The 26,303-nt window shown below is 37.0% G+C and overlaps 4 protein-coding genes across 6 annotated transcripts; 2 read left to right on the plus strand and 2 right to left on the minus strand.

Annotated features, from left to right (window-relative positions):
• Positions 1 to 2,660: 2,660 nt before the first annotated feature.
• On the plus strand, positions 2,661 to 4,483 carry LOC133861141 (uncharacterized). Its single transcript, XM_062296857.1, has one exon. The coding sequence runs from the start codon at positions 2,836 to 2,838 to the stop codon at positions 4,216 to 4,218; it is 1,383 nt and encodes a 460-aa protein (XP_062152841.1). The 5' UTR covers positions 2,661 to 2,835; the 3' UTR covers positions 4,219 to 4,483.
• Positions 4,484 to 10,532: 6,049 nt separating this feature from the next.
• On the plus strand, positions 10,533 to 13,570 carry LOC133861038 (pentatricopeptide repeat-containing protein At1g11900). 3 transcript variants are annotated; one of them, XM_062296734.1, is made up of 3 exons: positions 10,533 to 10,880; positions 11,579 to 12,716; positions 12,969 to 13,570. In XM_062296734.1, exons 1-2 carry the CDS (start codon positions 10,752 to 10,754, stop codon positions 12,539 to 12,541), a joined length of 1,092 nt encoding a protein of 363 aa, XP_062152718.1. In that variant the 5' UTR covers positions 10,533 to 10,751; the 3' UTR covers positions 12,542 to 12,716; positions 12,969 to 13,570. The 3 variants fall into 3 exon arrangements, with proteins under 3 accessions (XP_062152718.1, XP_062152719.1, XP_062152721.1); XM_062296735.1 differs by having other exon boundaries at positions 11,579 to 12,657; XM_062296737.1 differs by having other exon boundaries at positions 11,579 to 12,632.
• A 593-nt stretch (positions 13,571 to 14,163) lies between these two features.
• LOC133860243 (external alternative NAD(P)H-ubiquinone oxidoreductase B2, mitochondrial-like) lies at positions 14,164 to 18,651 on the minus strand. Its single transcript, XM_062295883.1, has 9 exons — positions 18,563 to 18,651; positions 17,330 to 17,606; positions 16,026 to 16,232; positions 15,468 to 15,938; positions 15,259 to 15,363; positions 14,895 to 15,161; positions 14,692 to 14,813; positions 14,431 to 14,550; positions 14,164 to 14,349 (listed from the first exon to the last, which is right to left on the minus strand). The coding sequence occupies exons 1-9, from the start codon at positions 18,649 to 18,651 to the stop codon at positions 14,262 to 14,264; spliced, it is 1,746 nt and encodes a 581-aa protein (XP_062151867.1). The 3' UTR covers positions 14,164 to 14,261.
• Positions 18,652 to 19,075: 424 nt separating this feature from the next.
• Positions 19,076 to 25,697, minus strand: LOC133861979 (external alternative NAD(P)H-ubiquinone oxidoreductase B1, mitochondrial-like). Its single transcript, XM_062297811.1, has 10 exons — positions 25,538 to 25,697; positions 24,676 to 24,952; positions 24,176 to 24,382; positions 23,744 to 23,994; positions 22,550 to 22,769; positions 22,179 to 22,283; positions 21,402 to 21,665; positions 21,176 to 21,297; positions 19,581 to 19,700; positions 19,076 to 19,371 (listed from the first exon to the last, which is right to left on the minus strand). Exons 1-10 carry the CDS (start codon positions 25,624 to 25,626, stop codon positions 19,284 to 19,286), a joined length of 1,743 nt encoding a protein of 580 aa, XP_062153795.1. The 5' UTR covers positions 25,627 to 25,697; the 3' UTR covers positions 19,076 to 19,283.
• Positions 25,698 to 26,303: the final 606 nt, after the last annotated feature.

The following is a 26,303-nucleotide window of genomic DNA, read 5'->3' on the forward strand; positions in this document are numbered from 1 at the left end:
TTAGATCGGAGGAATCTTCTAAATTAGTCTATTAAAATTGATTTTTATTCATTTTTAGGAATTTTCACCCATTTAATTTAAAAGAATATTCATTTTAAATGTAAAACATATGCTAAAAAAGAGAAGCTTTTTTTGTGTTTGAAACGAGACAATGCAAAAGTTGGATTTGATATACTAGTATCTCTCGACAGGCCAGATAAGTTAGGCCACCTTGGGAGCTTAATCTAAAGAGGGCATAGGGGAAACAACCTAAAGAGGGATACCCCGTATCAGGATCCTCTCCATTTCACTTTCTTTTCTTTTTCTTTTTTTTTTTTGAGAAAGAGAAAACAAATTAAGGTACTAAGAAAGGGAAAGAGCAATCCAATCTAAAATAGGAAGAGGATCTTGAGAAAACTGAAAAAATGGGAATGCAACCTAAAAAATTTCTAGTCGCGGCTCAGTTTGCCATATAATGGGCATCGAAGTTTGCACTCCGATTTACATGATTAGCTATCCAACTAGTTGTTAATGGAATGGTTGCCAAAACTTGAGAGATTGTTGTGGCAATACACCAATCTTGCATGATATCTGGACATTGAAGAGCCAAAATAACTGTGAGAGAATCACCTTCTAAGATAAAAGAATGAGCTTTTAAAAAAAGAGCCAAATGTGCAGCCAGCAGAGCCGCCAAGGCTTCACCACGAAGAGCTGTACATGGGGGGCTAATGAGAGAGACACACTTAAGAATAGTGCCTGTTGAATTTCTACATACAGTTGTCTGGGTTGAAAAAGAATCACAGATAGCAGTATCATAATTGATCTTTAAGAAATGGGAGCTAGGCTTCTTCCAAATCTATGGGGTGTTGTACTTAGTAGACCAGGCTGAATGATGTTTCAAAGCAAGTTTGTTGATTGTAGCTGATATAACAAGAGCATTAGGAATTTGATCTTCATGATGAGCTTTATTTTTGGAAAACCATATCTGATCACATGCAACCACATCAAAGATTTGAAATAGATGGAAATCTGCCCATGGGATGCCTATTTGTTTTAGATTAAGAACAATAGAAAGCCAATATGCCATATTAGTAACATTTAAAGCTAGAATATCTATCGGCCAAAAAGATTGACGCCAAACCACTCAGGCAATGGGGCAAGTGAAAAAGAGATGTAAAATGGAATCCAATGAAAAGGAGCATAGAGAACATGAGGTATCTATACGGGAGAAATATTAGGTCTGTGAAATCCGAGTCTTTGTGGGTATTATATTCCAAACTATTTTCCACCAAAAAAAAAAGTGTTTTAAGTGATGATTGAGATTAAGCTTTCATAAGATTTCCAACTAGATTTGGGAACGGGTAAAGGAGGGGAAGGGATAGAAGAGGCGAGGAGATGGTGTGCAGATTTTGTAGAAAAAACACCTGTAATGGAAGGAGTCCAGAGAAGGAGATCTTTGTCAGAACTAAGAGATATTTTTAAAATTTCTAAAACTGTACCCGAGTGAAAATGACAATGGAGAAAATTAGATTTCCTAGTCATAGTATCAGCATGGATGAGGTCTGCAATCTGTAAAGGGTATAATGCCAATAACGAAGGGATACTAGGAATAAGCATAAATTTGAGTATAGTTGGAGTCTAAGGGAAATACCAAATAGGTAACCTAGAAGTATAGTGTGGTTTAAAGCAAGCCCTAGAAGATAGTAATGAGACTGTTGACCTAATGCCATTCCATGTCCAAGAACATTAAGCAAGAGGTGAAGATAGGATGTTACCATATTTGAAATATATTCTCTGAAACAAAGAAACTAGAGGCTGTCCAATTGTGTTAGGAGTTTCCATCCAAGCTTTGAAATAAGAGAAACATTGATATTCTTCATGAGACAAAAACCCAAGCCACCCTGATCATTTGGCAAGCATAAAGAGCTCCAAGATTTGAGGGATAGGTTCCGAGATTTATCCTTTGGAAAACCCCACCAGAAATTTTTAAAAACAATATCCAGTTTATGATAGAGGCTATCTGGAAGCAGAAAAGAACTCATAGCATAAGATGTAATAGCAAAAAAAACAATTTTAACTAAGATTGTTTTACCTGACTGAGATAAAGTTTTAGATTGCCAACCTTCAATTTTTCCTTGTACCTTTTCTAATATATCTAAAAAAAAGCAGCCACTTTAGATCTTCCAAACAGTAAAGGAAAGCCTAAGTGAAATGGTAAGGAGTCGGTCCCTTATTTTATAAGGGGTAAAATAGTCCAAAAAAGTGAAATGACTATTTTACCCCTTATAAAATAAGGGACCGGCTCCCGGAGAGGATCCATTTCCTCCTATGGCTATCCAATTATCCAATTGAAGGTATTTTGAATAACTTTGTTAATTTTGTAATGCTTCGATCATATGTTTATTATTTTAACAACTTACCTAAAGGCCAAAAGGTCCCAAACCGTACTTAAACGCCCACAAAACGCACCGTTTATATCAAGGCGCTCCGTATGGACCCCATTTTCCAAACCAACGACAAAAACCTCTACTTTTAAATGCCCACAAAACCTAGGCAAAATTAACCTTTAAAATCAAATCGGAGCGTCTATAGGAGCCGTTTAGCATCCAACGGCTAGGATAGCACCTCCGAACGCACCAACGTCTAAATTCCCCCTCTCCAACGGTCAAAAATCTCAAAATACAAAAACTAATTTTCCCCTCTCAGACCCTCTCTCTCTCTCTCTCTCTCTCTCTCTCTCTCTGTGATCACCATCAAGAATCATCCAAGAAATCACAAGCCAAAACACTCCCATAAACCAAAATTCTCTCTGAAACCCCATTGATCACAAGAACTGCTCACACCCAGTAAGCAACAATGAGTGCTCTTGAATACCCAGATGCCATTAACGCCCCAGACCTCCAGATATGGAACAATGCCGCCTTTGACAACGAAGAATCCGAAGGATCCGCCACCATTAAAGCCTCCTGGTCTAATATGGACGCAGTGAACCTGTCCGTGTCGCTTGAATCCGATTGCAGCAAAGAAAATCTGAGCCCTGTGGGGATGAAATCCCCTGTATATGAGAAATCTTCGGTGCCCATTAAGCCGCTTTGCCCGAACAGTCTTATCGGGAACTTGCAAGGGAAGAAATTGAAGCTTCTGCTTGAAACTCCGGTGGTATCGAAGAAGGGATGTGAAGAAAAAGAGGAAAAGGAAAGATTTTGTGATGAGAGAAAGATTGATTCGGAAATTGAAGAGATTGAAAGGGAGATTAGTAGGTTGTCGTCGAGGCTCGAAGCGCTTCGGTTGGAAAAGGCTGAGCGGAATGCGATGAAGACCGTCGAAAGGCGCGGAAGGATCGTGCCAGCGAAGTTCATGGAGCCGAAACAGAGTGCGAAGAATTCAGATTTGGTGAGAAAGATTGACGAACCTTCAATGTCAAGCGTGAAACCGAAGATTAACCGAAGGGGTATGAGTTTGGGGCCCTCGGAGATATTCTCTGGAACCAGAGCTCGGCAGCCGGGCAAGCCAGAGATCACGCCGGTCCAGTCAATACAGAGTCGCCGGAAATCGTGCTTTTGGAAGCTTCAAGATATTGATGAGTTGAAAGTGATCAAAGAAAGAGGGAAGACTCTGAGTCTTAGCCCGAAATCGCGCAAAACTGTTTCAAAGACTCAAGCTCCAAAACAAGCCGCAACGACGGTGGGGTCTAGAAGGCCTGTGAAGAAGGAAGATGGGGTTCTTGCGTCAATTCAGCCAAAGAAGCTGTTTATGGACGGAGAAAAGGAAAAGTCGGTGACCGCAAAGAAACAATTGAAGCCTGGCAGGGTTGTGGCGAGCCGGTATAATCAGACTAATGGGAATTCAAGACTGAGCGATGGGAGGAAGCGGTCTCTACCGGAAAATGATATGGAGGATGGTAAGAGGTGTGACAAAAGACGCGCTTCATTGGTGGGAAAATCGTCCGGGAATAAGGGAATGGAGAGCCGGCTGAAGAAGCGGTGGGAGATTCCAAGTGAAGTAGTGGTGTACGAGGGCGAGGAGGATGAGTCTGCAGTGTCAATGGCTGAGATGGGTGGCGTGCTTCCGAAGATTAGGACGGTCCGGTGCGTGAATGAGACTCCGAGGGACTCGGGCCCGGCCAAAAGAGTTGCTGAATTGATTGAGAGGAGGTCGTACTTTTGCAGTGATAAGGAGGTGGAGCCTTCAGTTTGTCAGGCTTTGAGTTTTGAAGAAGAAGATGCTGAGGAAGAATGATTTGAATGATAAGAAAGTTCGGTGGTTGTTAATTCTGAAATCTAGCTTCATTGTTGTGAGCCATAACTCTTGTTATGGGGTAAGCAAGTTATGTTTTCTGTGAATGGGCTGTAAGTTTCTAGCTTAGACTTTGCTTTATCTGCTATGCAATAAATTGACTAAGATTGTCTATTGCTTGGTGATGATGCTACATGATTTTCTTACATGTTTCTCTTTACATGCTTCACAAGGTGATTTAATCCGATTTTGTCAGAAATTAGAACCATCCGGATCCGGTGATAGTTATTTTGAAGTTATAAGGAAACTGAGACTGGAACTTCTTCCCCTCTCCGTTTTGAATCCATTGCATTTGTCATTGGTTGACTATACTTTTTACTCATATGTGGATAGTTCCTGCATTTTTATGTTGACAACTACCTTAGCAGTGTGGTATCATATGTCTCTAATTTTTTCCTGAGATCTTGAACTTTATTCAAGATGGTTTTTTTATGGAAAAATACACTTGATTGTCAAATCTCACATGCGCCTCTGGGGTCAAGTAGCTTATGATGAATTGTAAACAAAATATGAAAATGCATGAACAGCTTCTGCAGAGAAAATGCATGAACAATGTTTTGGTTGTTTGATTCTGATATCTGGAATTTGCCATATTTCTTCTTACACTGTTGGAATCATATAATGAAGCTAGGTGCTGGTTACTGTTTACTGGTTATGACTTTGTAGTTACTTCAGTCCTGCTCCTCAAATGTTTATTGACTGTTAGGACAAAGCTACATTGCAGCAATCTCTGGCAGAAATTTGTACCAAAACCATGCTAAAATTCCTCAGCTATTCAAAGCAATCTAGTGATTGGCATCAAGATGGCACCGCCAACTTTTAATTGATCGTCTCTTTTAAGGATTTATGCATCTCAATATGCTTTGATTCAGAGGTATCTCTTTGATCTTATCTCTAGGATTTTACATTTAGATGTGGTAGCTTGTCAAGTATGAAAATGCAATTGGCATCTTTTCCCCCCTAAATAAGGGATTGGGAGTGAAGTCATAGGTTTGATCCTGCATGAGCAGTATTTATTTATTAAAAAAAAAGAAGAAGAACAAGAACAAGAAAAGAAAAGAAAATGCACCTTCTGTAACCTGTTTCTTGTAGTTTTTCCAATCAAGGGAACCTGGAGGTGATGGAGGAGCCTATTGCCCCAGTGTAGCCCTCACTAATCTAGTCTAGCAGCATTCTGTTTTTAAAAAATTCTTAATCTGTAACAACATAAATTTGTTCTCCTTCAATTTAAGTTTTGTGGGAAACAAAGACATATCATGTTAAATGCTTGATTTTCATGGTCCTTATGAGGATCCCTACCTATCTGAGGGAGTTCCCCAAAACAGTCAGCTGCATGACTTTTGTGACTGGTTAGATTCTACATAGTGTCTTTGTTACTGTATAAGAAAAGCACTAATTAATACATTTGCGCTATTACTCTAAAAAAAATTAGTTAAGGTTTACAATTAAAACTCCTTAGAATCACTTTATATAACTCAGTCTCACTTAGTAAGGAACAAATGCGAGACTTGGCACCATGCAAAACCTTTACAACTCAGCCACTCGATGTTCATCATCAGGGTGTTAGCCCACTATTGTGCCCTAAAGTCACATGGTGTTACTAGATTGGTTATGATATTATTTGTCACAACACAAGAAAGTAATAACTACATTTGCGCTATTAGTTCAAAATGATTAATCGAAGTTACAATTGGAGTTTCCTAAAATTACTTACACAGCTTAATTTCATGTAATAAAAAATAAATATGGGACTTAGCATAAATGCAACACTTTTAGAACCTATCCTCTCATTTGTTATGAATGCTTTTAAGGTTCTCATTATTGCTAATAATTCTAAGGACAACTAAAAATGTGAAAATTTTACCTTTTTTGGTGCTATATATGCATTGGTGACAGTTACAATGAATGTGATGTATCTTATGGTTTGTTTACAAGAGGTTATGGTTGCTCTTGAAATAAAAGGACATATATAGAGTCAAATATATACATAGAGTCAATATACATTTGTGATCTGTATACATGGAGTGGGGAGGACAATTGCATCAGGGTCTAAAATATGAGATCTTCATGCCATGGACAACAATGAAGTACATGGAATACTGAAAGCTATCCTCAAGTCTAAGGTTCAGCAATCTTTTGAAGCGAAATGTTGGTTCAGGTACTTAAACAAGATCAAGGATTACAAAGTGAAAGTAATGCTCCGTTTGTTTCGGTGTAAAATGATTTCGACATTTTTCGGTGTTTGGTAGGAGTGAAAATAATAGTCAACCGAAAAATTATTTATGTTTGACCAAAAATGCTTTGTAAATTTCGATCCCTTTTAAACGACATAGTCGACCTTCACGTTAAAGCAATCGACCATCACCTGTACCGAAATCCGACAACCTCAGGTCAATGTCGCCGGAATCCGGCAACGAAATCTGGCCATCTTCGCTGGAATCCGGTTGGCCCAGATTCCGGCGACCAAACTAATCGAATTCCTGCCACCTGGCCGGAATGGTCGGATTTCGGCCGACTGGCCGGAATTTGTCCAGGAAGGCCGGATTCCGGCCGGATCTGGCCAGAATAGCCCGGCCGGCCAGATTCCGGCCAGTAGGCCGGATTCCGGCAGTTTTGGCAGGAATCCGGCCAACCAAGATTCTGACGAGACTGTCCGGATTTCGGCCTTTATCTTAGATTCTGGCTAGTGTAGCCAGAATCTGGTAAAAGTGGTTGGAATCCTGTCGGTCAGTGACGAAATCTTGTCTCCGGTGATTTTTATATTATTTTACATTAATATTTATATGTTTTGAATAAAAATTGATTTTTATAGGTTAATATGATTGAATAAAAATATAAAAAAATATTTGTGGTTTTCTGTACGTACCAAACACCGAAAAATGTTTTCGACGAAAAATATTTTTTAGAAAAATGACTTCCCTGAAATTATTTTACGACAGAAATCATTTTACGTTGAAACAAACGGAGCATAAGTAAATTTTAGGGTAAATTACACTTTAATCCTAAAACCCTTACACTATTTGCACTTACACCTCTAAATTACGATTTACTGCAGCTCAAACTTATAAACTATCAAAATGTTTCGAGTTGCCACCTGAGCCAAAATTTAGTTGTTATTGTGGATAGAAAATGTCACATGTGACTAATGCTTCGTTTGTTTCGGCGTAAAATGATTTCTGAAAAATGATTTTGACATTTTACAGTGTTTGGTTGGGGCGAAAATAATGGTTAACAAAAATCATTTTCACCGTAAAAGCTTCTTTAATTTTTGAAAAAAACCGTAAATCGTTTTCCGAAATTAAACTTTTGGTCATTACACGCATGTTTGATATTCGATTGCCGGAATCTAGCAATAATCTAGGCGGCGCCGAAATCTGGCAACATCAGGCCACCAGAATACTGATGGAGCCGAAATCCGGCGACATTCGGCCACAGTCGCCGGATATCGGTGAACCAAATTCAGGTCGAAACTGGCCGGAATCCGGCCATGGTCAGAAGTCGGCTGGAATCCGGCCATTTTGGCCAGATCCGGCCACTGATCCGACCGGATTTGGCCAAAATGGCTGGAATCCGGCCGGATTTGGAAGGATCCGGCAGCTGATCAGGCCGGGTCTGGAAGGATCCGGCAATTGATCCGGTCGGGTCTGGCCAAAATGGCAGGGATCCAGTCGGGCCTGACTGGATCTGGAGGAGTCCGGCCGGAATCCGACAACGGCGACCGGACGTTGCCGGATTCCGGCGATAGTTGCATATTCGCGTTTCGCAATTTTTTCGTGCACACCAAACACCGGAAAATATTTTCGAGAAAACTATTTTTTTAAAAAAAATGATTTCGTCGAAAATATTTTACGACGGAAACCATTTTACATCGAAACAAACGAAGCATAAGAGCCTTTTTGGGATTGCATTGGAAATATAGCTTTTGTCTATAAAAATAGCCTGAAAGAGCTTTTTAGAAAAAACCTCATTTTCTAGCTTCCCCCAATCGCAATTTTGGATTTTTATTTTTTTATTTTATTTTTATTTTTATAGTAAAAAGCAATTTTTTTTTTTTAAAAATGTTTTTAATTGTTTTTTTTTTTACTAAACAAGCCCTTTTTTGCATGGCTCAACTTTTTATGTATTAAAAGTATTTTTTAAGCTCCTTAACGCAATTCCAAATAAGCTCTAACACATGAGTCTGATTTATTTTGAAGTTACAAATTTACCTTCAGTGTGAAAATGCTTCGTTTTAGAAAAAAAAAAAAAAAACTAATGCAATTGGTGTTAAATAGGGGATGGTCACACGACCATCATCTGAACAAATGGAGGTGACTGGAAGACCACACCCATCTGTTGTGGTAGGGGGAACCATGTGGCCATTCGTTCAGGGTGGCCGCACGACCAATCCCATTTATGGCCCATCTGAACATATGGATGATTGCGTAGCCACCCCTTAGTTTAAATGGGATGGCTGCTCGACCGCCCTTCAGCAATAAAAGGGGGTGGTCGCATCTATTATGGTAGGAGCCAGCCCCTCTAACAGAGGGGTGGTGCCACCCTTGTCGCCTAAATTTATTTATTTTTTTTTTATTTTTATTTTTTTTTCCTTTTAAAGCACCACATCGTATGTAATTTCATAAGAAAAATGTTAGATTTACAACACCAATACAACAACTGTACAATAATCTCTCACATGAGGGTGCGTCCCACATACTGGGACCCACCCTCATGTGAGGAATTGTTGTACAGTTATTGTATTGGTGTTGTACAAGAATCAAATCCCTTAGGAGAGACATCTGGAATATTCGTTACCTCTTAATCATACGATTAATGAAATCTCAATTTGTGCATAACTCTGAAAATTAGTTTACTGTTTTGTCTAATTCAACTGTCTATTTGCAATGTCTCAGGAAAAATTGAAACCCACCCATTTTAAGACTCTTAACATTTTGCTTTGTGAAAAACAAGGTGTTGGTGCATTTTAATATTAAAAGATAATATTTGATCAAATGGGTTATTAGTTATGAAATGATTTGGTTAATTGAATGAAATGTGGTTGGAGTTTCATGGGTTAACAAGGAATTAGTGGGAGAAGTTAGGTTATGTTTGGTACGCAAAATGCCTATTCTATTAAGAAAATAAATAATTTTTATTGAAAATTGTAGAATGTGAAATGGTAGATCCTATGGGCCATGAGAATGACTATTTTAAATGGTAGATCCTTATCATATTCTAAATGTGAAATGATTCATGCACTACTACTAACACAACTTCAACACAACTAGCTTCAGTGTATAGCATTTTTTTCTTTTTGGGATTTGATTCATACACAACACAATCACAACAACCTCTCACATGAGGGTGGGCCCTAGTGTGTAGGTCCCAAGTCTTTACAATTTTTTTTTTTTTTATTTTTTTGACAAGTCTTTACAATTTTGAATTCACAAAGATTTGAACTTGGAATCATTTTTTTTTTTTAATTTTTAATTTTTTTCCTTTTAAAATTGACATAGCTTTTAAAATTATAATTAAATTAAAATTCAATATTAATCTATCTCGAATTCAATAATAATTTTAAGAGCCACGGCAATTTGAATTTATAAAAAAATATTCCTAACATTATTCTCTCTTCGTATCGCTCGTAGTAAGATGAGTTGAAAACGTAAAATAAATTATTATCCTAACGAAAAAGTGCTACTATTAGACTACTTGGTGAAAAAGATAAAATAATAAATAAATAAAAAATTCCTAATAAATGGCCCATTGGGAAACTATTTCCCCATAAACGAACCCTCAAAATAAATAAATAAATAAATAAAATTGTATTATTGATTTATATGGTTAGCTTAAATTAGAAATTACCATCTTTGGTATCAGAATCAATTTAGAGATCCCTGTACTTGACTTAATTTATAAATCGCTTACTAGAGTTAAATTCTATTAAATTTTTTGACATATTCCATTAGGTGTTATGTTAGTCCACGCCAGTGCTAATAAGATAACGACACGTATCAATCCTAATAAAAATATATAAACTATTAAAAATATAAATAAATAAAACTAAAAAAATTATATTTTAAAAAAAATGAAAAGAAAAAAAGAGGTGGCTAGCAATTTCTTAATTAAGTCAACCACATAAATCTTTGAATTAATTTTAATACTAAATAGAACGATTTGTAATTTGGATTACCCACGTGTAAACCTTTTTACAAAAAAATAATAAAAAAAAATAAAAAAAAAAATAAAAAATAAAAAATAAAAAAAAAACCCCCTCCGGAGAGGACTGAAGAAGGTTTCCAGGAACTCCAATTTCTCGAGCCAACTAAACCCCGTTAAACCCCAACACCACCAAACTCTCAGCCCTCAAATGATTTTTCTCTTTCAATCTCCTTATTTTTCATGAAAATCCCAATTCCCCGTAACCCATGCGGTGCTGGTTTTCTGTAAATCGCTAGGGCTCTTTTCCTGGTATTTGACAGTCTCAAAGCCCAAGCATGATAAACGCTTCAAGGCACCTCAAGCACATTTTCCAATACCACAAGACAAAACCGTGCTCTTCTTTGGCAATTCCTCGGTTTAGAAATCATATTCCCTTCATAGGAAGCAGACTTTACCGGTACAATGTAAGTAAAAATGCCGAATTTTTCATTTTGGAATTTCTTTGCTTAATTCAGTGAGAAAATGCCCAAAATCTGAAAAAGAAAGTATGGTTTTAATCTTGTAAAAAAAAATGGCATATATTTAGTGTTTATACAGGCACATAAAAGTATCTGTATATAGTTCTATTTTTATTTCACGTAATAGATATGTAGAAGAATATTATAAATAAAATTCAAGATGCAATAGTGTTTTAGTCTGTAATTTATATTTCAGGTTTATTATTTATTGATAGATAAATGAAATGCTTGTGTTGCAAATGTATATCATGCCAAGTATGTGATTGGCTACCAAAAAAAATTTGAGCTCGTTTGAAGCTTGGGCTTTAACACCCCAAGGCTAGGCTATTTTTCATCTTGTCATTGAACCATCTCATTTGCAAATTATATTTGTAAGTTTATTGCTGAGAATTCAATTAGTGATTAGTAATAGAGTACTATATCAAATGATTCATTTCTATATTTGTCCAAACCTGGATTTGAACTTTTGTATGGTGAATTTCATTTTTGATTCATAAAAGTTAATCTCTTCTGAGTTTCATTTCCCTAATTTATGATTTTTTGGTATACTTCTAATACAGAACTATATCACATACATCACGTTTGGTTTCCCTTTGATTGAGCCATTCTTTGACACTATAAGTAATTTTATTGGCAACTATCAGCTACTTGCAACACAGGCATCTCCTGAAGAGGAAGTGACAGCCGAGGTCTTAAATCAAATTCTTACCACCATAGAAAATGCTCCAAAGCCGAATGGGGAAATTTGTACTGCTTATGTTGATAAGCTGTGTGAAGCTGGAAATCTTTCTGCTGCCGCTAGATTACTTCAATCCTTACGTGATAAACACAATTTTCGTAGCCCTAAAGCGTATAATCTCTTATTAGGGGCAGCGAGTGAAAGGCATGACATTGAACTTTTGTCTCAAGTTTTCAAAGATTTATTGGTATCTCAGGGATCCTTGAGTTCAACCTCTTATCTTTATGTCGCAAAGGCTTTTGCAAAGACAAGTGATGGTATACAGCTACTCAGATTTGTCAAAGAAGTGTCAGCAATGACATCTCCAAGCGCAACTGTTATAAACAGAATTATATTTGCGTTTGCTGAATGTGGGCAGGTTGATAAGGCCCTTCTGATATATGATCTGATTAAGAGTCTAAGTTGTAAACCAGATTTAATTACATATAATACCATTTTGGATATTTTGGGTCGTGCAGGACGCACTGATGAAATGCTCCATGAGTTTGCCTCCATGAAAGGAGCTGGAATTGTCCCAGATTTTGTTTCCTACAATACATTATTAAACAACTTGCGGAAAGTAGGTAGAGTAGATTTATGCTTAGTATATTTCAGGGATATGGGTGAGAATGGAGTTGAACCAGATTTGCTTACTTATACTGCATTGATTGAGAGCTTTGGTCGATCAGGAAACATTGAGGAATCTATAAGACTTTTCAAGGAGATGAAGCTGAGGCAGATCCGTCCTTCTATCTATGTTTATCGATCACTAATCAAAAATTTAAAGAAGATTGGGAAGTTGGAGTTGGCGATGAAATATTTGGAGGAAATGAATTCATGTCTTACAGATCTTGCTGGTCCAAATGATTTTAAACGGAGAAGAAGGTAGTTGCTCACTCAAAGGGCTCCAGGGTCTGCGGTCATTGATTAGTTCAAGCTTAGATATGTTGGGCAGGTCTTTGGTGTTGCAGTTGATGTTGGTATGTAATTCTGCTCTGTCCAAAGGTAACTGGGGGCGGTGATTCCTTTGGTGACAACTGTGATCTTGCAGATTATTTTTCAAAGTAAAGAAATCTTGCACTTTGTGCTTTTTTCATTCTCTTTTGTTTGTTCCCCAACCTGAACCCCAAACTTAAATGCTTATGCATTTCTGTCGAAGATAACTGAATCATTCTTACAAGCACCATCCTAATGACAAAATGCATGCCAAGCATCTATCATTCATGGTTGACTTGTCTAGTTGGGAATTCAAAAATGAGGTGATTCAAAGTTCATTAGATATTTATTAATGATATAGTATTTCCCTGTTGTGATAGGTACCCAGAAAATGCTTAGGGATGAACATGGCAGCCTTGTTCATCTGACTAGCTTATGTGGAACTTGTGGTGGAAACCTGGGTTGCTATTTCAAAATCCGTTGCGATTTCTTAACATGCTTCTAAATGGTAGACACCATCTGAAGAGGATCAGCTGCCACCACTGATTCAAGGTTTAAGGGCAGAGCATGCTGTATGGAAGGATCTGATTACAAAGTCATTGCCTCTGCATAGACTTTTTCTTGGTTGAACCGTTGCGGATGAATCATTCCCAAGGTTTAGAAGCTGGGTGTTCATTGAATATGGTTAACTAGCAGGTCATTGTCATTATAGAGCGGGCTACGTGGTTCATATCTTACCACGCACCAAAACAAAATGCCACAGCAGGTAATACTTTAGGCTTTCACACGGTTCACTGAGTGGCTATTCCAGCTGTTGGTCTGATGGCCCTTTGTTAAAGCACTTGAAATGGAGTAATGGACCATTACTTTTTGGTTTGAGCCTCGCTAAAGTGTACAATGTTAGTGTTGTATTGGTTTATTCATTTGTTATCTGAATTGGAATTTTGTAATGCAAATGGAGCCACTGATTCATTATATACAATTACTAAACCTCCGAGGCTTGTGCTTATTAGTTAGAGATGGGAGTAACATTGAGGCATAATTTGGAAGAGTAATGCTATATCACGTTTTTATCCCACAACTATCTCATAATGCTGATATGACAATCCCAATAAATTCTTAGATTTTTTTTTTTTTTTAACAATGGTTGATCCAAAGGTTTGTTGAAACAATCACATTAGTATTGTGGGATAAAAATATGGTTTCTAACATTACTCAATTACTCAATTTGGAATATGAATTGGATAATCTCATCTCTTAGGGGAAAGCCTGATTGTGTAAGAGCATTACTCAATATTCCAAATATTGTTAAATTGAGTTGAACAAAGTGGTTGCAACCAACCCATAGGGTACAGCATCAGTCTGAACTAGTTAAATTGCTAAGGCACCCCGAGTACCTTTTGATAGTCATGAATATATAAAAACTTGAAAGGTTACAACTGTCAAGCAGGACCCATAATATAAAAGATATGTGTTGACTAGGGTGTAAAAACAGAGGTAAAACAGAGGTAATTCAGGTTAAAATAATGTTGAACTAACAAGTCCACAATGTGAAACTTAAAAGGCAAAATTGAGATGGATAAAGAAACTTAGAACTCAAATTGATATTGAACAAAATCTGCTTTCCTATGACTCTATATCATAAAAGTATATGCTTAGAAGCAAATATATGCTCAGATTCGGCTTGAGTCCCTTCCAAATATGAATCGCCTTCCCCAGTCAGATACCACCAACATCCTTGTCCGCCAACTGACTAGCTTGCTGTTAGTGGAGAGAATCATTAGAAAGTGATAACATGATAACAACTGAGTTCATGAAAGCAAGCCTAAATCAATAAATTACCTGGCATATACCGAGTACCAGAGCCACTGGCTGCTATGACCAATCGAGACCCAATCTCCAGGAAGTTGAAATGCAGTTTGTTCTCCTCCCAATGGGGCAAATTGCCCAAGGTGCTGATACCTGAAATTAAAACCGTCAACAAGTTCAGAAACATAGCAAGGAAATTATAATGCCTACTTCATTGTATAATTGCATCATGTCACATATATTTTCTGTATTGCAGAAAAAGAAAATGGAGGCTGGGTAAAGTTCCGCTTATACCTGAAGGGATGAAACCGATGGCGACCTGATCCCCTAAACCTGAGAGGACCTTCAGGATGATTTTCACACTCCTCCATGCGATTGAAACAGTCTGCAAGGTAGGCCCCTTGTTGAGCAGCTACCTAGAATATTCCAAAGAGACAAGGTAAAAAGTATTAGTAGCTGTGTCAAATAGGTTGTGCAAAGGAAATTAAATCAAGTACCTGAGCTGTTGCAGGAAGATTTTTCATTTGAGAATCCACTGCAGAAAGAGCTGATTTAAAGTTTTCAATTTCAATAGGCTGGTTCTGGGCATTCTCTTGAGAATTCTTCAGTAAGGCTTTAAAGTTTCTCATTTTATTCTTCTTCAAATAAAGCTTCACTTGAGGGTACCTCTCCAGGATGTCATCAATAACTTCTTGAAAGTCCTTTAGATTTAGAGTACCTGATTTGTTCTTGTCTGCCTTACTGAATATTACCCCAATATCTTCCTGATAACAAATTGGCAGTAAATAGCAGTTATTGTACACTGTTTCAAGTGTTCTTTACTGAAAAATACACCAAAAAGCCAGGCTATAGATCCAATACCATGACTCTGCGTTGATTTATAGTTGCACAATCACCTAGAGCATATACACCATCGCATCCTTCCACCCTCAGCCATTCATCAGTAGCTAAAACACGCCTATTACCCTGTACTCAAAAGGAACAGAAATTCAAAAAACTTGAGTTAAAGACTCCCAAAGTTAACAGCAGTTATGGTTAGAATCAGAGTATTTTATATGTGAGCAACAAACCTGGCCAATCTGCTTCATGAAATCCACTACTTCAGGGCGAGTCCCAATACCAGTTGACCAGACAACCATTCCATAAGGTATGTCTACGACATTACCTGTTGCTCTTTCTTTAGTATAGATTTCCTTGTCAGATACTTTGACAACCATTGATCCTGTTCTCACATGAATACCATCCCTTTGGAACTTATCTTCGGCAAAAGCAGTGATTCTCTTGTCAAACATGTTCAAAATATGATCTCCTGCTTCCATGAGTGTGATTTTCACATCGTCTTTAATCCGAGGGTATAACTTGCCTAAATCCTCGTGGACAAAGTCATGAAGCTCTGCAGCAAACTCCACACCCGTCGGACCGCCACCAACAACTACAAAATGCAGAATCCTCTTCCTCTCTTCTTCACTTAGACCGGGGAGGCTTGCCCTTTCAAAATTATCAATCACTGTCTGACGGATTCTCTGAGCATCTTCTACTTCCTATTTACATGAAGAGTAATATTTCCTTAATACCAAGAAAAGGCATCAAACACATTCACATCTATGGCATCATCTGAAAATAAGTACCTTCAAGAAGTGGGCGTGCTCCACAACCCCGGGGGTGTTGAATGTATTCACGCGGGCTCCCATGCCTATCACCAGGTAGTCATAGTCTAAAGCAAATTCTTCCTGCCCACCCAAATCTGTGTCTTGACTAGATTTACAGTAAACTTTCTTATTCTCTGGATCGATCTTGTAACATTTAGCTTCCTTGAAGTGGACATCGTAACCTTTCTGCCAAGTGCAATAAAAGAATGGTGTCATCTAAACAGCTCAAAAGGCTTAATTTTCTTCCTTCAATTCAGTGTATTAAATTGACATATGCCTTTAAAGCACATGAATAACCATGATGACATTATTATTTATGCACACGCATACGATGATCCAGAAAGATCAGAAAATTAGTAACATCCTTCCTCCATAATAGGCATTCTAGATGTAAGGCATCACATTCTCAAACTCAAAACAATGAAGGTCGACAATTTTTAAAACAATCAACGAATTTGATACGAACCCAATTTGAAATAAGCAAATTAGGGTTTAGGGGTCTAATCTGTTTAATTAAATGGGTTGGGTTTATGTTTGACTTATATAGGCCCTGTTTGGAATCACCCCGCACCCCTTTCCCCCCTCCCCCACCCCCGACACATTTAGCTTTTGACAGAAAAAGCTGACTTGCCCATCAGCCATAATGGGCAAGTCAACCGGTGAAGCTTCTCACTTATGCATTTTGCCCAATATACCCCTTCATCTAATTATCCTTTCTACGGCCGTATACAAGGGTAAAATGAAATGAAAAAAAAAAAAAACGAGTAAAACATGTTTTTTTTACCCATTCTACCCCTAGCAGGAAAAAAAATGTACAGTGTAAACGGTTGTGTACAGGGGTAAAACAGGGAAAAAAAAGCCTGTCCTATCTTGAAAAAGTGGGCTGATTTTTTTAAGCATCTACCAAATACCTGTCTTGTCAAAGTGCACTTGGGAATATGGGGGGAAGAGGGAAGGGGAAGGGGATATCAAACAGAACCATAGTCTTATAATCATGCCTCGACACGGTCGAAATTTAGGAAGAACAATTTTTTACACGAAATTAACGAATTAGAATTGACTCATTGAATGATCTAACTCGTCTAATTAAATGAGTTGGGTTAGAATTAACTTATATAGTCTTATACTTATGTTTTAACACAACTCCAACCCGACACGTGAACACGAATTGCCACCCTAAAAAAACCCGATCAAGTTTTTCTATTTGAAAAGGCCTATGTAACATGTAGTCCGACATAAAGCAGGAAAACAGCTAGCATGCATTCTGATTGATTTAAGATTACCTTCCTAGTGATGGTGCGAATGGGTTCAACAATGCTGCGAGCTTCGACTGTTCCACAGGTGACACTGGGCAACAAAGGAGTGAAGGCAAAATAATTACGAGGAGACACGACATGAACATCAAACGAGGAGTCGTTCAAATTCTTCAAAAAACTGGTGCCGGCCCAACCGGTTCCAAGCACCACCACCTTCTTTTTATTGCGTTGATCACCTTCAACTTGATTCGAGTAGACAGACTTAAATGGTCTGCCATCAGAAAATGCCACTAGACCTCCACCACTGCAACAGATTGAAGATCCAGCTTGCTTAAAGGCATGAAGAATTCAATAATAATATGATCATCCAAAAAAAAAAAAAAAAAAACTCCAATAAAATACAACTGAAACAACACATACTTTTTTTTTTTTAAAAAAAAAAAAAACAAAAAAAACTTCACATAACCTCTGAGCTTTTATCGTTTTTACAATGTCTCGTCAAAGTTTAAAAAGTCTCAATTCAGTTACCATATTGAATTTTCAATTTTTTACAATCTCACATATCTCATTAGGGTTTGGAGTTAAATTAAACGATCGAAAGATAAAATTATCATTATACCCATGTAAACTTTAAAAAATTACAAAATTACCCTTACATTACAATTAAATTTTTATTTTTAAATAATTGTATTTTAGGAGTTTCAAAAGCCTAAATCCTAACGGAGGCGTAATACTGAAATTTTTTTAAAATTCGATACACTAAATTGAGAGTTCTTGAATTTTAGAAAGAACATTGCAAAAGAGATGGAAGTTCAAGACGGTAAAGTGAATTTTCCATTTTTTTTTTTCCATCTACACGGGGCAAATCCTCATAACAAAAATTATCAAAATAATATCAAAGATATTAAAACTCGTATTGTGCATGCATAATTAACAACTTGAACAAGTTTCACTCTTTCTAATCACTCTTTCACTCTATAGACTATATTAAAACACAAATGTCACAAAATTCATAATAATAATAATAAAAAAGTAGCTTCCTTTAGCATTGCATTGTCAACAACAACACTAACAACATTTATAACAAAAACAACAACAACAATAGTCTCAAAATATATAGGCACATTCCGATAAGAAAATAGTGAAAAAATAAAAATAAAAAATAAAAAATCGCAGTAATAAAAATTTAATAAATTATAAAAAAAAGAAAAAAAAAAAAAAAGAAGAAGAAGTAATAACAAGAATATTAAATTTTAAGACCTGACAGTGAAGACAATAAGAAGCTTGGACAGTGTGGGGTGATCGTGATAAGCCTTAGAGGCTCTCTGAAAGAAAGAGTATGAACTCATTGTGAAACCCTAGTTTTCTCTTCTCCTTTCTTCTCCAACAAGAAAGAAGAGAGAGAGAGAGAGAGAGAGAGAAGGTCACAGCAATGGAAGAGCAACAGTTGTCTTTTTTCGTCCAAGGGTATGGCAGAGAGTAGCGTGCGCTTTATATTTAGGATGCCAGGGCTGAAGAGTAACCGTCAAGCAACAATATAATATTATTGTTAGGGTTTTGTTCTCTTTGTCTTAATTTTTTGACACGTGCTGCATGTAATTACTGTACCACGCAGTCATGGATTTCTTGAGAGCCGTCTGATTGGGTTTTTACAATGATGCTGATCAATGGCCTTAAATCATGGGTGCAATTAATGCTTTTTTCCTTTCTAGTGGCCAAAAAATATATTTTCCTTTCATGAATATGATACAGGGTATGGTGGCAAATCTAGTGTGACAGCAATATACACACCTGTGATATTAGAGGGAGTAATTTATGAGGGTTCTTAGAAGATCTCATGGGATATATTTCCAGGTAGCATAATATTATGAGGCACCCAACTCAATGGTATTAAATTATTACACGTGGTAGGTGATACAGAGAATCATAGTCACTGCATTTGAAGGATGATTTACAGGCCTCCCAAGTCCCAAAAGTTGCCTCAAATTCGGCTTGAATCTCTTCCAAAAATGAATCTTCTTGTCCAGTCAGATACAACTAGCACCCTTGTACGCCAGCTCACTTGCTTGCTAAATATATAAGAAAGAGTTAAAAAGGAAATCAGATACAATTATGCAGAACAAAATTACTATCTTGACAAGGAACAACATGTACCAGAAGCTATATATATATATTTTCTTTTCTTTTTAATGACGAGGAACCTCTTCAAGATAAGGCTACTTGGTATACCCACTCCTGTTAGGTAAACCTCGGACTCGTGTTAGGAAAAGATAATTACCTTGCATATACAGAATACCAAAGCCACTGAGTGCTGTGACCCACTGAAACCCAGTCTCCAGGTAGCTCTGCAGCTGCTTGATCTCCTCCTAAAGGAGCAAATTGGCCGAAATGCTTGTACCTTGCAGTCACAAGTTTCCAGCATCTCATGGGTTAGGAAGGCCAAATAATAAGCAAAAGGCAGCAAAAGAAAAACTTGAAAGTGTACATGTTGTCAATAGGTATATTTTGTTCACTACAATTTTGTCAACAGGCCATCTGCTTCATGGGTGATCTTTTCTTACACAGATCAGAAGAAGAAAAGTAAAATAGATACTCTAGAAGAGATGTTGAACATGACTCATTGATGAGATGAGAGAAGAGATCATGCTGGTAATTGGGTATACAATATTCACTCAGTCAAGTACACAAGCTAATTTTGTTCTCTTTGTATGTGCAAATTTGCAGTTATCCTCAAAAAGGCGAAAATGGGAGATAAGATAGACTTTGAGTTCTCGGGCAATTTGTGTGGTGACCCTTACAACTTCACACTAATGTGTTCTGCCGAGGCAAGGGCAACAGAAAGAAGCGGCGTTCGAGTTGACATTGCTTACTACTCGGTACGTGCACCAATTGATTACTCTTTCACTCAACAGAATCTAGAATTAGAGACAAAAGGCACAATTGGTTCCATAGATAACATATCAACGCTAGGATGAACATATCCAAGAAAAAGTGGAATTCTTCTGTGGGTGGGGGTAGCAGAGAAAATAGCAACCCTGCTGCTTTTCCTTATGCTCAGATATGAATAATGTTTTAGCTAACTTTGTCCCTGAACAAGTGAAAATGAACATTGTGTCTGACTTCCATGAAAGGACAGAAAAGGATAATAATACCATCTTGATTTAGGAACACTATTCACTTCCCCTATTTTTTGAGGGCTAAGATCCATGTCTCTAGGACATTTAAATCTTCTAAAAATCAATTGAGTATTTCTGACTGTGATTGGCATCAGTAAAGTAGAACCCAGGACTTGTTTTAAGAATGATCTCAATCTGTACATTGACAGACCTGGCACAATCCATAACTACTACATTTTCTTCACTCCAGGTAAGACCCTCATACCCTATATATGAACACCTATATCATGCTATACTTGATAACTTCTCAAAATTTGGCTAACCTATTTCTATTTACACCACTGCTGAATTGGTGATTGTCTGTAGGGCGTTTTTGGATGTCTGGAAATTAAAGGCTTTATTTTGTTATTACAGAACTTGAATTCATAACTCAATAAGTGGCAATTAAACTTTAAAATATAACTTGTTACAATAGTTGCCACTGGCCATTTAGGATGATAATGTTTCTGTGAAGGTGAAGTTATATGTGAGCCAAAAATTTAGCAATTAAGTTTTGTGGAGTTTTAATCAGCTATAACCATTGTAATGTTCTCTGTTATTCTTTGTTCCTTAATGTTTCTATAGTTATAGAAGCCACTACAGTAACTGAAAAGCCTAGAGAGAATAACTTTTTGCATAAAACCTCATGCATTACATATTGTAAGATGACCCGAATAATAGAGTAAAACAGATGAGCATTTTAAAGTAGATGGCATACCTAAAGGGACGAAAGTTATGACGCCCAGAACCTCTAAAACGTCGAGGACCTTCTGGATTATCTTTGATCTGCTGCCGGCTGTTAAAGCACCTCGAGAGATACACACCCTGTTGAGCAGCAACCTAAGTACCCAAAGATGAGAATACATTTGAGTCCCATTATTTGGATAGCAAATGTCATAAATCTATATGAAATATATACCAGCCAGTAGAGGAAAGACATATACCTGTGCAGTTGCGGGCAGACTCTTCATCTGCAAATCTACATGACGAAAAGCTAACTTAAACTCTTCGATATCCACTTCCTTTCTATCATGCCCTTGGGGATCTTTCAGCAGATCTGTCACGTCCCTCAGATGCTTGCTTTGTAGATAGAGATCCACTTGAGGATACCTTATGACGATGTCATCTATCACTTCTTGGAATTCTTCAACAGTTAAGGTACCTGAGTTGTCTTTGTCTGCAGCTTTAAATATGCTTGAGATATCTTCCTAAAGACAGCATGATATCAAAAATGTAACATTACTGTAAAGTACAAATATCAGTTTAGATATGGTCCAGATATCTTCCTCCAAAGACAGCAATTAAGAACCCATGTATGTTAATTTACACTATCAAAGGTGATACAAGATGAATCAGTGCTAACTTGACCAAGTAACCCACAACTTAAACAAATTATTGGCACAAGGGTCTCTGAAATGGAGAGGAACCATTTGATGGTCCAAATTATATTTCACAAATCTAATAGTGTATATGTTGTCACATGGTGTATATGTTGTCACGTCATTTAAAATTTTAAATAACATGGCACTATATACATTGTTCAATGCAACAAAACAAAATCTTCACCATGAAATGGTTTCTCATGGAATGGATCCTATTCCAAAAACCTAAATCTCTTACTAAAAGGATAATCAACAATAATATGATAGATTGCATGATAAATGAACTAAGGAACTTACTGCATCTAAAATTATAATCAAATAGTTAAAGACTTCACATACCATGATTTTACGTTGATCTATTGTAGCACAATCACCGATGGCATAGGCATCTTCATATCCCTTTACTCGGAGCCATTCATCAGTTGCTAGAACATGCCTATTACCCTGCATATAGAGCAGAGCCAATAGTAAATGGTTGAGTACACAAATCAATCATGGTGATAAATGTTGATTGACTTGAAGGTTAGAGCACAAGTGAGTATTGTATTTGCTCCATATATAATGAAAACCCAAATTAAAATTTGGCTCCAACAATACCAATCAACTATCTAGAAATTTCAAAAACTCAGTTATCATAAGTGCATAAAGTTTATTTGTTTGTTTCTATATTTATTTTTTATAAGTGCCTACGTTAAACTTATGCAACAAACCTGCCCAATTTGCTCCATAAAATCCCTTACAACTGGACGAGTCCCAATTCCGGTTGACCATACAACCAATCCATGGGGTATGGAGAAAACCTCTCCCTTTGACTTCACCTTCATTGTAACCTCCTTATCAGAAACACTGACAACACGGCATCCTGTTTGAACTTCAATGCCATCTCTTTTAAATTTCGTCTCAGCAAATGAACTAATTCTTTCATCATATCTGCAGAGAGAGAATATGCAATTTTCTTAGTTTTCGAGCTTTGATGCTGCATATGTACTTGCAGTCCAGAAAAGGTTACAGAGCTGAAAACAAGAAGCTACAAAATGGCCACAGTTAGGATAGAGGCTTGTTGATTTGAGGTGAGGTGATTGAGATATTATCATATAAGAATCACTGCAAGTAATGAAGGATAACTTAACAAAACAGGTACATAGAGAAGTAGCATAAGAAACTTTTCAATATTTTAACTATGTTCCTCTGCATAGCTTGCAGATATAGCTGGCACATAGTGGCTACAATGAAGTATAGGGTAAGTATACGAGTATAGGGTAAGCCTAAAACAACACTAGAGTTTCATGGAACTGTAACACACGTGAACATCTGCATAGCTTGCAGATAAAGCTGGGTTCGTTTGATAAAAAATTTTAAAGGGTGTTTTTTGCTCTTTGGTTAAAAATGTGTTCTAATGTGACATAAAGATGAAAGTAATTTTGAGTGTTTTGTGAGTATTTTGTATTTTAAGTTGTTTGTTAAGGCTTTTGCTTTTTTACTAAAAAGCAAAAGAGCACCTCTGAAAGCGTTGTCAAACGAGACAGGTTTTTTCTTTTTTTGTACACAATGGGAGGTAGCCCTCTCCTTTCCCATAATCTTCTCTTTTCCATGGTGTAGGAGGGATTTGATCCCAAGTCCCTTATATGACGAAAAGAGACTTCACAAACTGAGCTACCTGACACCAACAAACACAGAAGTTTTGGCCATTAATAGATTTTTACTTTCCAGTACACAGACAAATGCATCTTGGAAAAGACAAGGATGTCTTACAGAAGAAATTAAACCCCATGATGGTGGCCAGTATAGGACTCAACTCCTTGCTTACGACAGATACAACCAAGAGAAGCAACATAATTAAAATAAATGAAATATATAGAAAATCATGAAGATTGATAAAATGCAAAAGCTACATCCTTCCTTACGTGTTCAAGATATGATCTCCTGATTGGATCACTGTTATTTTCACCAGATCTTTAACTGTAGAGTATAAATTGACTAAATCTTCTTCGAAAAAGTCATGCAACTCAGCAGCAAATTCTACACCAGTTGGACCCCCTCCAACAATTACAAAATGAAGATTTCGCTTTCTCTCTTCTTCAGTAAGTTCAGGAAGTATTGCTGTTTCAAAGCAATCTATGACACTCCTACGGATCTTCTGACAATCTTCTACTTCCTGCATGAGATGTCATAGTTTTCTGTTTAATTGATGACAGATATCAGTACTGCTGACAGTAATTTGATTACATTATTGGAAGTTCAATACAAATGCAATCATCTAAGAGCCTTAAAAGCATTAAGAAGCAACCAAAGACTAAATGCCTGCATATCTCCATCCTGTTTTAAAACAAATTTACCTTCAGAAAGTGACAATTCTCCTTGACACCAGGGGTGTTAAAAGTATTTACTTGTGCTCCTACAGCAATGACCAAGTAGTCATATTCCAGGGAGAACTCTCTATTACCCACCAAGTTGCTTTCAACATTTGACCGACATAAAACTTTTTTGTTTGCAGCATCAATCCTAACACATTCTGCCTCCCAAAAGTTAACTTCCCCTCTTCTCTGTCATTCGAAGGAAACAATAAAGAAATAAGTAGCCATGTCAAAAGAATTTCACAAGAGCAATCAAAGTGTTCTTCTTAATCTATGCACACACACACATATATACATATAGTAAAGCTAGATATCCATCAATTTCCATCTCATAATTTATATACTCGTACGCAGACACATACACATACATATACATGTGTGTGTATGCATGTGTATGTGAATGTGTAAATTTAATATGATCAACTCTATCCTGTAAATGAGTATATAAGCTAATAGAATTTGTCAGCTCTTGTCTCACTTACCTTCTTCACAATATTTCGAATTGGCTCCACAATGCTTCGTGCTTCAACGGTTCCACATGTGACACTAGGTAATAAAGGGGTAAATGCAAAATAGTTCCGGGGTGAAACAACCTGAATATCATATAATGATGCATCCAGGTCCTTAAGGAAACTAGTAGCAGCCCATCCAGTTCCAAGCACCAACACTCTCTTTTTCTTGAGCTCCTTTTGATTAGGGTCAACACCAGGAGTGCCATTGTCTGGTTGTGATTCTGAGTATGCCACGAGACCTCCACTACTGCAATCATCCACAGAAAAGGAAGCATAAGGTCAATGGGGATCGGTAGACTCAATGAATTCATACATTAACTTCTTTATATATAATAATATAAACCACAAAATTTGAACATAAGCTACAGAAAAATAAAGAACTTCTGATGTCCCCAGAAGTCTTTCACATTAAAGAGATCATAACTGTTAAAATAATTTACCTTATTGGGATAAAAGCAAATAAAATGTGCTATTCTAAGAGAATTCGGCTCAGAGGAGTGAACATTTCTACTTGACAAGACTTATAATTAATAGAAAAAGAAATAAATTTATAACCCATAAAATTCTACAATATCTTCGTCTATGTTTTCCTAAAGATTTACTGCAATTTCACACAAACAACAGAAATAGCCATACCAATACTATGCACAATTGATCACAGGCCTTTGTTTTCTCAAGTCCCATACAACAAAAACCAGACTTTTCAGATTACACATTTCTTTTCTTTCCCTGTAGTTTATCAGGAACCAAACAGGATACAAAACAAACCAGGAAATAGTACCGATCCAGCAGTGTAGAAGGAGGAACAAAACATAGTGAGGGAAAGAGAAACCTGAGAGTACAAAGAATCAGAAGCTTGGAGCAAGCAGGGTAGCCTTGGAAAGCTCTTGAAGCTCTGCTGAGGAAAGAAAGGACCGTCATTTTGCCCAAATTATCGGATTTGAGAGCTCGAAGTGAAGAAGAATAGGAAGAAAGAGTAAAAAAATCTTCAACAGTAAAAGAAGACACTGTTACATTGACTTAGTAGGCAAATGTCAGTTTACCGTTTGGTTGACTTTGAGAATCTCACCGCGTACACGTGGGTGTATTTTATCAAGACCTTTGCTGGAAGGTGGGAACTGTGGAGATGACTGACACGTGGAAGACTTAAGTCATCGCCAATTGCGCTTTCATGATTGCATCAGATGATATTCAAATTATTTTTCTTTTTTTTTTTCTATAATTTATAGGTGGGATAAATCTCTTGATATACGTAGAATATAATGCTCCGTTTGTTTCAACGTAAAATGGTTTTCGTCGAAAATATTTTTGACGTTTGGTTCGCACGAAAAAATTACGAAAAAAAAAAAATGCAACGAGCATTTTTGGCTGGATTCCGGCAGGACTCCTCCGGCTCCTGTCAGATCCGGCCGTATCAGTGGCCGGATTCGATAAGATCAGGCCGGATTCGGGGGCCACCAGATTTCGAACGACCGACTATTGCCGGATTCGGGTAGTCAGATATCAAACGTGCGTGCAATGACAAAGAATATAATTTCGGAAAACGATTTACGGTTTTTAAAACCGTAAATCGTTTTTCAAAAATTAAAGAAGTTTTT

Source organism: Alnus glutinosa, chromosome 2, assembly GCF_958979055.1.
Source record: "Alnus glutinosa chromosome 2, dhAlnGlut1.1, whole genome shotgun sequence".
NCBI lineage: Eukaryota > Viridiplantae > Streptophyta > Magnoliopsida > Fagales > Betulaceae > Alnus > Alnus glutinosa.